General features: G+C 38.3%; 1 protein-coding gene across 2 annotated transcripts in view; it reads left to right on the top strand.

The window, feature by feature from the left end:
* The window catches only part of LOC127875287 (splicing factor 3B subunit 2-like), a 45,470-nt gene that overhangs the window by 11,564 nt on the left and 19,194 nt on the right, over positions 1–14,712 (top strand). The window contains exons 5-13 of one of the 2 annotated variants that reach the window (XM_052420244.1): positions 1,902–2,078; positions 2,759–3,154; positions 4,806–4,937; positions 6,574–6,708; positions 7,645–7,741; positions 9,606–9,735; positions 11,429–11,619; positions 12,504–12,601; positions 14,236–14,345. In XM_052420244.1, coding sequence (XP_052276204.1) covers positions 1,902–2,078; positions 2,759–3,154; positions 4,806–4,937; positions 6,574–6,708; positions 7,645–7,741; positions 9,606–9,735; positions 11,429–11,619; positions 12,504–12,601; positions 14,236–14,345 — 1,466 coding nt within the window. The remainder of the gene's footprint in view (positions 1–1,901; positions 2,079–2,758; positions 3,155–4,805; positions 4,938–6,573; positions 6,709–7,644; positions 7,742–9,605; positions 9,736–11,428; positions 11,620–12,503; positions 12,602–14,235; positions 14,346–14,712) is intronic. The other variant, XM_052420245.1, reaches the window with a different exon arrangement.

Genomic DNA, 14,712 nt, shown 5'->3' with positions numbered 1-14,712 from the left:
GATCATGAAACTTCATAGGTACATTGATCATGACTCGCAGATGACCCCTATTGAATTTTAGGTCACTAGGTCAAAGGTCAAGGTCACGGTGACTCAAAACAGTAAAATGGTTTCCGGATGATAACTCAAGAACGCTTACGCCTAGGATCATTAAACTTCATAGATACATTGATCATGACTCGCAGATGACCCCTATTGATTTTCAGGTCACTAGGTCAAAGGTCAAGGTCACGGTGACTCGAACCAGTAAAATGGTTTCCGGATGATAATCAAGAATACTTACGCCTAGGATCACGAAACTTCATAGGTACATTGATTATGACTCGCAGATGACCCCTATTGATGTTCAGGTCACTAGGTCAAAGGTCAAGGTCACGGTGACTCGAACCAGTAAAATGGTTTCCGGATAATAACTCAAGAACACTTACGCCTAGGATCATGAAACTTCATAGGTACATTGATTATGACTCGCAGATGACTCCTATTGATTTTCAGGTCACTAGGTCAAAGGTCAAGGTCACGGTGACTCGAACCAGTAAAATGGTTTCGGAATGATAACTCAAGAACGCTTACGCCTAGGATCATGAAACTTCATAGGTACATTGATCATGACTCGCAGATGACCCCTATTGATTTTCAGGTCACTAGGTCAAAGGTCACAGTGACTCGACACAGTAAAATGGTTTCCAGATGATAACTCAAGAAAGCTTATGCCTAGGATCATGAAACTTCATAGGTACATTGATCATGACTCACAGATGACCCCTATTGATTTTCTGGTCAAAGGTCAAGGTCACAGTGACTTGACACAGTAAAATGGTTTCCGGATGATAACTCAAGAAAGCTTAGGCCTAGGATCATGAAACTTCATAGGTACATTTATCATGACTCGCAGATGACCCCTATTGATTTTCAGGTCACTAGGTCAAAGGTCGAGGTCACAGTGACAAAAAACGTATTCACACAATGGCTGCCACTACAAGTGACAGCCCATATTTCAACTAAAGTATGTTTCAATGAAAATCAAGCTTAGGTGGTAAGTGTTGTTCCTGCTAAGCATGTGCAATCTGCACAGGCTAGTACTAAGCTAACACTGGGATAATACTTTACACACATGAATTGAGCCAGTTTTTTCAGAACAAGGCTGATTTGTTGATAATACTCCTTTCACTCTGAACTTCAGAGGGTATCCTGCGATCACCATAAACAAATGTCAGTATGTTTGCTGTCTGACAAAGAACTTCTACACTTTTCAATGAACAATATTGTGTTGATGCATGCACTGTTCCTCAAAATACAAGGTTGTGCATTTTAAATATTTATCATGAGACAAAAGTTATGCCCTGTTGACTTACTGCACATTGCATTACAACATGCAGTGTTGAGGGTTATTTTTCTCTACATTTGCAAGATTATTTCTGTTTTGTTTTCTGAGACTAGGCATTCTTAAAAAAATCAGACCTCAGAAAAAGCCTGTTACTGGAGGACTAACGTTAAACTATACAAGATCTTTAACTAACAAATGACCAGTGTCGGAATTTTTTCCATCATGGCTGCCAACAGGTTAAAAATTTCGTTGTTGATAACCTGTTTGCATGCCTAATGTATGTGAACCTAAACTAATGTTTAGCGTTTGCCAGTATATTTCTGGACCATGTTATGCTTCATGAATTTTAGTAGAGACTTCAATATGGTAGGTACCGTATTTCTTGTTAGAAGACCATCAAAGTCTGGTTGTAATGTTTTTATGTAATACTTATGGCAGAATTTTTAACTAACAAAACATTTTTGGTCATATAATATGATGAATTCCATTTTGGTAAATATGATAAGGTGGCATATTCAAACATGTGTACTTTAAATGACATTCACATATCTGATTCATTCCTCTTCATTTCAAGCCACCGCCGCTGTTGTCCAAACAGATTCCCCCTCCTGCCCCTGTCAGGATGCCCCAGGTCCCCATGGGGGGCCCGCCCTCTATGGCTCCCCCAGGGGACTCGCATTACCAGCCTCCACCCCCAGGGCTTGGCCTGCCCCAGGGTGTTAGACCTCCCATGCAGCCACCACAGCCGCAGGTGTGTACACGACTATGAGTAGTGTATGATTTATTGTTATTCAGGCATTTGTCATTATGTTTTATTATCTATAGTATTGTTTGCATTCATAATTCAGTTATCTGCAAGCAACAAAAATTGGTTTTGTTATGTTTGATTTTTTTCCTAAGTCATATTTGTATTTAAGGGGTTTCAATGTTTCAGGTGCCTTCTAAAATGGTGGTATAAATAGCAATTTCAGCGAGTTAGAATTCAAATCTGTTGCCATGTGTGGCAAGAGAGATACATTTAGTTATGAACATCATTTTGTGTTATCTTCACTGAATGAAAGATTTGTTGCCATAATATGTTTAAATATGAAACAAAGAAAATTATTGATATTTAAACATCTGTCATGTCTGTTAAACCAGCATTTTGAAAAAAGGCCCTGATTTGTGAAAACTGGGGTAAATGCATGTGGATTATGTGTCGTCCCAGATAAGCCTATGCAGTCGGCATAAGCTAATCAAGAAAGACACTTCCCTTTGATTGAATTTTTAATTGAAGGAGATATCTTTTAATGAAACATCCAGTATTGGCCGATACTGTTGTACCTGATTAGCCTGTGTAGACTGCACAGGCTAATCTGGAGAACACTTTATGCTCATGCATTTAACTCATCGTTCCCAGAGCCAGACTCGTGTTATTTACCATTTCAACAGGCCCCTGTTCAGCACATGCCCCAACCTCAGCAAATGAGACAAATGTCTGGACCCCCAGGGATGTCCAGCCCACCCTCTGGAATGTCCGGGCCCCCTGCAGGTATGGGAGGGCCCCCCTCAATTATGGGCGGGCCTCTACAAGGAATGGGCGGGCCTCCACAGCAAATGGGCGGGCCTCTACAAGGAATGGGCGGGCCTCCACAGCAAATGGGCGGGCCACTACCAGGAATGGGCGGGCCACCACCAGGAATGGGAGGGCCACCACAACAAATGGGCGGGCCACCACCAGGAATGGGCGGGCCACCACCAGGAATGGGAGGGCCTCCAATGGGGGGAATTCCTCCACCAGGCATGTCTGCACCACCTTTGCGGCCTCTTATGCATCCACAGCAGCAGGTAGGCATGGACACTTTGTACAATCATTTAGCTTTTCAGCCTTTTTTTATCCCCCTCCAAAGGCGGATGGATATAGAATTTCGGTTGTCCGTCCATCAATCCGTCTGTCTGTCACAAAACTTTGTAGGGCTATATCTCAGAAACTGTATAAGATATCAACATGAAACTTCATAGGTATATAGATATCTGTGAGAAGAAGTGCATGCACAAGAACCATAACCCTACACTTTCTTGAATACGAGTTATTGCCCCGATGGTGGGCATATAGGGATTGCATTCCGTCTGTCTGTCTGTCTGTCTGTCTCTGGCTTTTCCATACACATGTTGACCTTGAACTTCGGGTCGGCATTTAGGTTTCAAAATCTGCGTTTCAGTTTTGAAAAAGCGTTTTTCAGGGGCATATGTCTTTCGATGGAGACAGCTCTTGTTATTTATTTGATGTAACTTTTCAGCACTATATCTTTTTTACATGTACCATGCTAGACTTCAACATAAAACTCATGGGTATATTGATATTAATCAGTTGAGTGCCATGTTTAAGACTCCTAACCCTTCACTTACCTAAATAAGAGTTATTGCTGTTTATTGTTTTTTGAATGATGGATTTTTTCAGGGCTCTATATCAGATATGATACAATATTTCAACATGAAACTTCATGGGTGTGTAGAAATAATGGGAAAAAGTGCCATGCACAAGAACCATAACCATTCACTTTCTTTACTAAGAGTTATTACCCTTGTTTGTTTTTGTGTGATGTAACTTTTCAAGGCTATAACTCAGATACGCTACAAGATTTCATCATGAAACTTCATGGGTGTATAGATATCAATGAAGAGAATTGCAATGCATAAAAACAATAACCATACACTTATTTTTGTTTATGATTATATGGTTTAGCAAGGGTTTTGCACTCATCCATAAACACTATTTATTTGGCGGAGGATATCAATTCAACGAATTTGCTTGTTTGAATTTGAAGTTAAGTCATGGGCTTGTGCTTTCTCAAAGTGGCTGTGTACCCTTTAAACATATTTTTTGAAGGTTCTTTAGGTCATGACAATAACATTAGTCTGACTGTGGTTAACACAAAATGTGTTTTGTCTAATATCAATAATGCTCCTTCAAAGCTGTGATACTTGATATCACCCACATCACCCTGACCTCCTTTTGGATTCAGGTGGTCCAAATTCTTGATATACCCATATATACCCAAAATGATGTACTTAAACTAATGAAGAAGGTCCGAACTGTCATTGAACCCAAAATGACCTGTTCAATCAAACATCAATACTGCTTGCTACAAAGCTTTGAAGCTTGCATGGATGTTATCTTTGAAGACTCTCAGCACACCTACATTACCTGAACTCATTTTGCATTTGACATTGACATGCTTTTGGACTTAGACCTATTCAAATGGGCAAATGTGATCAATACTTACAAGGTTTCCTCTAGGGGCATATATGTTTATTGAGAGCAGCACATTTTTCTTTTGAATTTTTTTTTTTTATTGTAGTCTAAATGCTAAATGAAACTACAATAAAGCACGACAAGTTCCCTATCTTTAACAAATACTGTACATAACTTTACGTTAAATGTTCATGCAACATTCAATCATTATACCAGATTGTTACGAGTCATCCTATTCTTCAGGGACCAGAAATGCATGACCAAATGGCGATGCAAAATCGAATGATGGAGCAAGAACGACAGCAGCAGCAGCGCCAACAGCAGCAACAACATGAGGAGAGAATGGCCATACAACAGCAGGCTCTATTGATGCAGGTAAGGCCTATTCTGACAAAGAGTCTCTTCATATGCTTCAAATGTAATCCCAGATTAGCCTGTTCTGTCCGCACATGCTAATTAGGAATGACACTTTCCGCTTTTATTGTATTTTTTGTTTAAATAAAGGATGTTGCTACTTAGAAAAATCCAGTTTAGGCGAAAAGTGTCAACCCTGATAGGCCTTTGCATACTGCATTTGCTAATTATGGGGGCGACAATTTATGCACATGAATAATTTTTGTTTGGCAGTTTGGGCGCCTTATTTTCTGCTGTTATGTACAAATTAACTGCCTTCAGAATATTTAAATGTCAGTGCTGCACAACAGTTTTATATGAGCCTCATTTTGGGAAAACTGTGCTGAATTCATATGCATAAAGTGTCCTTCCAGATTATTCTAATCAGGCTATTCAGGGAAGACCATTTCCTTGTAGACTTGATTATCTGTTGAAAGAGACTTCCTTTAAACAAAAAATTCTGTTAAAGGTGAAAGTGTTGTCCATTTTTAACCCGTGCAAACTGCACAGGCTAATCTGGGACACCACTTTATGCTTACTTTTCTTAGAACAAGGCCCGCATAGATGTTAATTTATATTGTTTTTAAAATATGCTGATTGATTTGTTCATATATTCAAACTTTACCCTCTAGTCAATTTATATTGTGTTTCAAATATGTTGATTGAATTGTTCAAATTTACACTTAACCCTCTAAAGAAAAAGCAATAGAAAAACGCTTGAAACAATTACAAATTAACAACAAATTGCAATATAATGCGGTCATTAAACCATCCGACACATCAATAAAATATCCTAATGTGTCAGCTGAGTTTAAGAAATGTCATGGCAATGGTAATGCACACATGTAAGATGAGTTTTAAAAATTTAATGGTAATACTTATGTGACAGCTGAGTTTTGAAAAACAACATGGTAATGGTCAATACATGTTTCAGCTGAGTTATAACAACAACATGGTTATTGTAATACACATGTTTCATCTGTGTTTTAAAAACAATCTGGTTATGGTGATATACATGTGTAGGTTGAGTTTTTATTATTTCAAGGAAAAAGAAGTAAGAAAGTGTCAGTTGAGTGGTTTTATCATCATGTGAGCCTCGTTCTCAGATAACTAGTCTTAATGCATGTGCATAAAGTGTCCTCACAGATTAGCCTGTGCAGTCCACACAGGCTAATCAGAGACAACACTTTAAGTGTTATGGTATTATTTGTTTGAAAAAAGTCTCTTTTTAGCGAAAATCCAGTCTAGGCAGAAAGTTTCGCCCCTGACTAGACTGTGTGGAATGCACAGGCTTATGTTGGATGACACTTAACACACAAGCATTAAGCCCAGTTTTCCAAGAACGAGACTCATCCTTAGCAATATGTGTTAATTGACCACTCGCCAGCTGTCAATCAAACTCGGAAATAATCAACCAGATTTTGTTTATTGCGACCACATGGTCAAACAAACAAAGACTGTCGGAGTAATGGAATAAGCGTTTTATGAAAACACAACTTAGTGGGCGGAGCGATCCCGTATTTGGCGACTGGTTAATTAATTTTCATTATATCAAGGAAAAAGTAGTATGAAAGCTTCAGTTGAGTTTTTGTTTTCATCATCACGTGACCATTGACAGCAACAACAGCAGCAGCAGCCCCTTATGTCTGGCGACGGAGAGGAGAAGAAGGAAGATCTGATGGAGAAAGTGCGCCAGCAACAGATTATGTTGGAGCAACAGAAACACAAGGAGATGTTGGAACAGCAACAGCAGGTGAGAGGAGAGGCCTTGTGGAATGGTTGCTGGTCATTTCCTTGTGTCACAATTTGATAAAGGTTGACAATGCAGGTATTTGACTTGAAGGACAAAAACACGTTTGAGCTACAGAAACACAGATACGTAAAAACAAGTAAGAATTGGGGTGAATTTGACTTGTTAAACAGACTAGAAGAAATGTTATCCAGTTAGCTTTATTGGACCTTGTCGTTAGCAATTTGCCGTATGCACTGCAAAAGAGTTCAGTAAATTACTTTGCTGTATGAACTACAAAAGAGTTCAGTAAATACTTTGCTGTATGAACTACAAAAGAGTTCAGTAAATTACTTTGAGCTAGAAGTCGCTTAATTATGCAGATCTTTAAAGAAGCGGGGTACTTGTTGGTCAGTCAGTTGGTCAGTTCGATGCAGTCCTTAGACCATTTCATTTCTGTTTACACCTACCATTACCCATCATGCCTATCAATTTTGAGGTCAAAAAGTCAAAGATCAAGGTCAAAGGGGCTTGTTACATGAAATGAAATAAGGACAACAGTCATATAAAGTAGCATTTATACCTATAAAACTTCCGTTATGAAAACTTTTAATTGTGGTAAACAACAATGGACACTGAGATTCATTCTTGATTGTTAATGGTAGCAATAAAATACATGATATCTTTAAAAAAAATATTCTTCTGAGAACTCAGTCTCACCCAGTTAATGTCACCATTTATTGATTTTCTTTGCTGGTTTATGTATAACTGTAGGGGCTTGACTTTAAAATTCATCCAAGAGTGGAGGGGTTGGGGAGGAATGGGCATACATGTTTCAGAAACATTGCTTGTTTATTTATACATGGTAGTTAAAACTGGATAATTTAAATGCCTGTAGAGAATATGTCCTATTTCATGTTGCTGATTATCAGTGTAGGTAGTATTGAGTTTCATTTGAAGGCCATCAAGAAACAGGAAGAGGATCGCAAACGCAAAGAACAAGAGATCCTACGACAGCAACAGATGGCTAGACAGAGCGAGGAGCAACGCAACAGAGGTAGTTATGCTTGTACAATCATAGTGGCAAATGTGGAAATAAATATGAGACTCAATCTGGGAAAATGGGGCTTAATGCAGGTGTGTAAAGGCCAATCTAGGACTACACTCTTGTATGAAACCCCATTTTCCCAGAGCGATGCTTGATAACAAAATATTGTAAGATGAATATCAGATAAAATTCACAGTGACTGTTCATGTAAATATTTTTATGTCCCCCACTATAGTAGTGGGGGACATATTGTTTTTGCCCTGTCTGTCTGTCTGTTGGTCTGTCTGTTGGTCTGTTTGCGCCAACTTTAACATTTTGCAATAACTTTTGCTATATTGAAGATAACAACTTCATATTTGGCATGCATGTGTATCTCATGAAGCTGCACATTTTGAGTGGTAAAAGGTCAAGGTCAAGGTCATCCTTCAAGGTCAGAGGTCAAATATATGTGGCCAAAATCGCTCATTTTATGAAAACTTTTGCAATATTTAAGATAGCAACTTGATATGTGGCATGCATGTGTATCTCATGAAGCTGCATATTTTGAGTGGTGAAAGGTCAAGGTCAAGGTCATCCTTCAAGGTCAGAGGTCAAATATAGGTGGCCCAAATCGCTTATTTTATAAATACTTTTGCAATATTGAAGATAGCAACTTGATATTTGGCATGCATGTGCATCTCATGGAGCTGCACATTTTGAGTGGTGAAAGGTCAAGGTCAAGGTCATCCTTCAAGGTCAGAGGTCAAATATATGTGGCCCAAATCGCTTATTTTATGAATACTTTTGCAATATTGAAGATAGCAACTTAGTATTTGGCATGCATGTGTATCTCATGGAGCTGCACATTTTGAATGGTGAAAGGTCAAGGTCAAGGTCATCCTTCACAAGGTCAAGGTCATCCTACAAGGTCAAACATAATATAGGGGGACATTGTGTTTCACAAACACATCTTGTTAAACCGGGTTTTCAACGAAATTTAAAATCGTGGTCTTCAGACCAAGGAATGCTGGGCATTGTCAAACTGGCGGTTTCTGGTCAATTACTTGAGTTTTTCTGCTATTAATTTCTATAAAGCTTTTAAAATAGCAAGCTTGCGTAGAGACCTATTATGGCATGGTATTGAAGCTTGTCAGGATAAGGTAAAGGTTACTCTAACTATATATAGAAGAATGGGTTCTTTGGAGTCAATAGCAAGTTTGCATTGACATATCGTGATTTGAAAATTTAATTTAGCAAACTTGCATGGAGACTCAGCTTGAAATTGTATTTGGGGCTTATCTGGTCAAGGTCACTTACTAAAAAAGAATGCTTCTGCTCAATAACTTGAGTTTGGATCAAGACATAGCACAGACTTTTTGTGTGGAGGTAGCATACATGCAGTCATAACTTGAGTTTCCATTTGGGGTTGGCTGTGTCAAAGTCACTGTTCCTAAAACTAGAAAGAAGGTTTCAGCTCAATACCTTGAGTTTGGATTGAGGTGTTGCGTTGTTATCCTGTGCTACGGTTGATCTAGCTTGGGATGGCATCTGTTGCCATTCAGAATAAGGTCAGGGTTGCAATAAAAACAACATCAGAAAAACGTTTCCTTCTTACTAACTCAAGTTGTAATGCAGATGTTGTGCTGAAATGTTATGTGTTGATAGCTTGCATGCAAACCTAGCTTAGGTTTAAACAATCATTTAAATAAAATTAATAGCTTTAGCCTTGAAAACCTGGTTTTGCTGTATTTTCATGATTCATGTTTTGTAGATGTTTGTGTGTGATATGTGTTACCTGTTGTTTTTTTGCACTAAACAAAACAATTATTTTAATGTATCACTTTCAAAATTGCTATGATTTATTCACTTGTATAAATTATTTCTGGTTTTGCAGGACCACCGAAGGCACCTGGTGGTCCCTTCAATCCCAACCCCACAATGCCGTCTGGTGCAGGACCGCGGCCCCTATTGTCTTCCACGCCTGGCAACATACCTCCTCTTTTGCCCGGACTGTCGTCAACCAGGTGCGCCTGATTGCTTTAAAGTTGTAAAGCAAATTTGAAAAATGTGTATGGGCATATTTTGAAAATGATGTCAAATACATGCTATTTTCACACATTTGCACATTTTATTATTACCACTAGTGAGTTTCAATTTCCCTTGACGTCAATTATGGACTGATTTTCACATCTTTTTATGCCCCCGTATCGAAAGATCGGGGGTATATTGTTTTTGGCCTGTCGTTGTGTCAGTCAGTCATTGTATGTGTGTGTCACAAACTTTAACCTTGGTTAAAGTTCGTTGCATTATTGAAGATAGCAACTTCATATTTGGCATGCATGTGTATCTCACGGAGCTGCACATTTTGAGTGGTGAAAAGTCAAGGTTAAGGTCATCCTTCAAGGTCAAAGGTCAAATATCCTTGTATTTTTGTTTCCTAAAGCTTTAACCTTCGTTAAAGTTTGGTCATAACTTTTTATGTCCCCCACTATAGTAGTGGGGGACATATTGTTTTTGCCCTGTCTGTCTGTTGGTCTGTTGGTCCGTTGGTCTGTTGGTCTGTTTGCGCCAACTTTAACATTTTGCAATAACTTTTGCTATATTGAAGATAGCAACTTCATATTTGGCATGCATATGTATCTTATGAAGCTGCACATTTTGAGTGGTGAAAGGTCAAGGTCAAGATCATCCTTCAAGGTCAGAGGTCAAATATATGTGGCCAAAATCGCTCATTTTATGAATACTTTTGCAATATTGAAGATAGCAACTTGATATTTGGCATGCATGTGTATCTCATGGAGCTGCACATTTTGAGTGGTGAAAGGTCAAGGTCATCTTCAAGGTCAGAGGTCAAATATATGTTGCCCAAATCGCTTATTTTATAAATACTTTTGCAATATTGAAGATAGCAACTTGATATTTGGCATGCATGTGTATCTCATGGAGCTGCACATTTTGAGTGGTGAAAGGTCAAGGTCATCCTTCAAGGTCAGAGGTCAAATATATGTGCCCCAAATCGCTTATTTTATGAATTCTTTTGCAATATTGAAGATAGCAACTTGATATTTGGCATGCATGTGTATCTCATGGAGCTGCACATTTTGAGTGGTGAAAGGTCAAGGTCATCCTTCACAAGGTCAAGGTCATCCTTCAAGGTCAAACATCATATAGGGGGACATTGTGTTTCACAAACGCATCTTGTTAAATTTTGAAGATAGCAACTTGATATTTGGCATGCATGTGTATCTCATGGAGCTGCACGTTTTGAGTGGAGAAAGGTTAAGGTCAAAGTTATCCTTCAAGGTCAAAGGTCAAATTTATGGCTTCAAAGCGGTGCAATAGGGGGCATTGTGTTTCTGACAAACACATCTCTTGTTAGTATTCAAAATTATCTTCATGGTTATGAGATTAATCAAATTCACCAGGAAAGCTTAAACTTATTGTTTCCTTTAATCATTTGAGCCTCATTATGGGGAAACTATGCTTTATGCATGTTGGTAGTGATGTCCCAGATTAGCCTCTGAAACCTCAGGATAATCAAGGACAATACTTTCCGCCTAAAGTGGATTTGTGCCAAGAAGAAACTTCCTTAAAACAAAAAAATCCATAAAACTTTAAAGAGGATAGGAAACTGCACCGCCTAATCTGGAACGAGCCTTTCTGCACATGCACATTCATTAAACCCTGTTCCTAGAACATGGCTTCTATTATTTCCAGCAGCAAAATTCCCCCACTGTTGCCCCCCAGTGAGATGTCCCGTTCCCGTGACGACAGGGGCCCCTCACAGGGGGAGCCAAGAGAGATGAAGCTGCCGTCCGCCCTGGAGAAGGTGCTCGCATTCAAGGATGTCCGCGCCCAGGAGGTCGGCATGACCGAGGAGGAGATTGAACAAATGAATATGCCGGAAAGTAGGTTCATACAATACTGGGCTTGAGGCATGTGGGAAAAGTGTTGTCCCACCTTAGCCTGTGCAGTCCACACAGTCTTAACAGGGACAACACTTTATTAAATGCAATACCCTGTTTCCCATGTAATATAACCATTACGAATATTTTTATTTTACACATGTGTGATATACTTTTTAAGTGTTTTCATTGGCTTAGTTTTCGTTCGATTGACCAATCGCATTTTGTTATTTTGCTAGAATGACTCTGCATCATCAAATGATGTCAAGAAATGTAACCAACATTCGGGATTTATCATTATTTTTGCGTAAATATTTATTTAATTTGCTCATTTAAAAGCATGAGATAAAAAGATCTGACTTTCGTTGTCATATCATACCATATTTTTATTAAACTCATCCAGGAAATTCGTTAACAAAATTCCTGAACACATTTAATAAAATATGGTATGATATGACAAGTCGTGTCAGATCCTATACTTCCGCTTTTATGGAATTTGTAGTTTAAAGTAAGTAACTATTTAGCAAAAATCCAGTTTACGTGGAAAGTGTCTTGCACAGATACAATTATTTCACAACTAACCCTTAAAAATGTTAGCATATGAATCATTTGGTCCATTTACCTTTCTATTATTTATTGACACATTTTGATCGACAAATGTAATATACAACTCTCTGCTGTAAGAGCTGCTTTACCAGCAAAAATCTAGTCTGGTCTGCACAGGCTAATGTGGGATGACACTTAACGTGCATGCATCATGCCCAGTTTTCCCAGAACAAGGCTTTTAATTACAACATTTGTCCTACTTTTTACAGAAATCTAGCCCAGCTCTGTCATATGATATTGTCTAAATTATAACAGCGTCATTTGTGCTTCTTGTTTTACAGAGAAGGCTAAGGAGGAGGAGGATGATGAGATAGAGATGGTGGAGATGGAGGACCAGGAAGAGGAGGAGGACACTATACAGGCACTCTCCTCGAAGGAGGTGGGTGCATGACCTCAGATAGAGCCTCAGTCTAGGAAAAATGGGCTTAATGCATGTGCATTTGGTGTCGTCCAAGTTTGGGTACTCTTAGGCATAGGCTAATTACAGACGACACTTTCCACCTCAACTCGATATTCATTTAAAAGAGTTTTCCTTTAAGCAAAAATTCCATGAAATCGGAAAATGTTGTCCCTGATTAGCCTGTGCAAATTTCACAGGCTTATCTGGGATGAAACATAACAAACAATCATTAAGCCAAGTTTTTCCCAGAACGAGGCTGGATTGATTTAAATGGAATACTTAACAAGTAGTTTTTTTGCAGTTGGAAGTTTTTGTATTGAGTTTAAAACCCTCAGGCCCTTTCCTCAAGGTGGTCAGTGTACTCTGTCAGATTCAAGCCTCGTTTTGGGAAAACTGGGCTTAATGCACTTGGGTAAATCATTGTCTCAGATTAGCCTTTGCATTCCACTCGTGCTAATCAGGGACAACACTTTCTGCCTAAACTGGATTTCTGTTTAGAAGAGAATTCCTGTAAATGAAAAATTCCATTAAAGTCAAAATGCTAAAAGGAAATAAAAACGTTTGAATACTCCAAACAATAACAAAATGCAAGTGAAACCACCTAATATGTTGTTGTTCACCTTGTTCAATGCGACCTTTCCATGACCTTGGAAAAATAATGCACAGAGACCTTGTATTGCTCTAATGTAAGCGCAACCCACTTGCAACTCTGTGATTTAATGCTCATACAAAAAAGGGAACCAGTGTATAGCTGGAACTTTTAGAGAAAACATTCTTGATATATGTAATAATTAATAGTCTGATCTTGTAAAGCTTGATGTTAGTGGCCAAAACATCTGCACACAATACTCATGGACACAAACCCATCAATTAAAATGAATGTGAATTGGACAGCTCATTTGGCTATTGTGTCGTTATCCATTTTTGCATGGAGGGATATAGACTTTGTGTTGTCTGTCCGTGAGTCTGTCAGTCTATCCATCGGCTGTAGCAAAACTTTTAAAGTTTTAGGGCTATATCTCAGAAACTATGTAGGATATAAACATGAAACTTTATAGGTGTATAGATAATAATGAGGAGAAGTGCCTTGCTTAAGTACCATAACCCTTCACTTTCTTAAATAAGAGTTATTGCCCTTTGTTTTGTTGTATGATGGAACTTTTCAGGGCAATATCTCAAATATGAAACAACATTTTAGCACGAAACTTCATGTGTGTGTGTTGAAAATCAACGGGAAGAAGTGCCATGCACAAGAACCATAACCCTGCACTTTCTTAACCTATAGTTATTGCCCTTTGTTGTTTTTGTATGATGTCACTTTTCAAGGCTATATCTCAGATATTCTACTTAGGTTTCAACATGAAACTTCATGGGTGTATAGATATCAATATTAATTATTGTTGATGACTATAACATTTATTTAGGGATTTGCACCCATCCATTAACAAAATTTATTTGGCAGGGGAAATCAATTCAACAAATTTGCTTGTTGTATTTTGAAATAAGACTTTAGAAGTTTTGTCGGACCTTGACAAATTTAGTCAGTCCGTACTCTAGGTCTGACTGAGTTTCATGAAGACTGAATCCAAAATTTATAATTCCTGATATTTCAGTCAAAGAATAAGCGTCGTAAGAAGAAAAAGAAGAAGGCCAGGAAGAACAGACTAACACAACAAACTGCGCCATCAGATTTGGAGTCTGCAGACCCTGATGTGCAGATAGAGTAAGACATAATGGGAGGGGGTATATTGAATTCACTCTATTAGTTGGACTATTTTGATCTGTTTGTGTGTCTGCATGAAATATTTATTATTACTACTTTGTGGATGAAGTATACCACCTTTTTTCAAGTGATTATATTGGTATTAAAATATGTTTCATAGTGAAGTAAAGATTTCAAAGAAACAGTTTTTTATTCTCAGTAATTCATGCAAAGCTGAGTTATTTGCCCTTGAATATCCCTGATAGAGCGACGCAGAGGTATAAGTCATGCAGTGACAAAGCATTTTGAGTGCTTAAGTAAAATTCTAGGATAACCTTAATGATAGTTACAAACATGCTTTTTGCTTTGCCATTCTTGGTGATTTCAA

Source organism: Dreissena polymorpha, chromosome 3 (assembly GCF_020536995.1).
Source record: "Dreissena polymorpha isolate Duluth1 chromosome 3, UMN_Dpol_1.0, whole genome shotgun sequence".
NCBI lineage: Eukaryota > Metazoa > Mollusca > Bivalvia > Myida > Dreissenidae > Dreissena > Dreissena polymorpha.
Note: the sequence above shows the minus strand (reverse complement) of the source record. Positions and strands in the feature narration are given on the sequence as shown.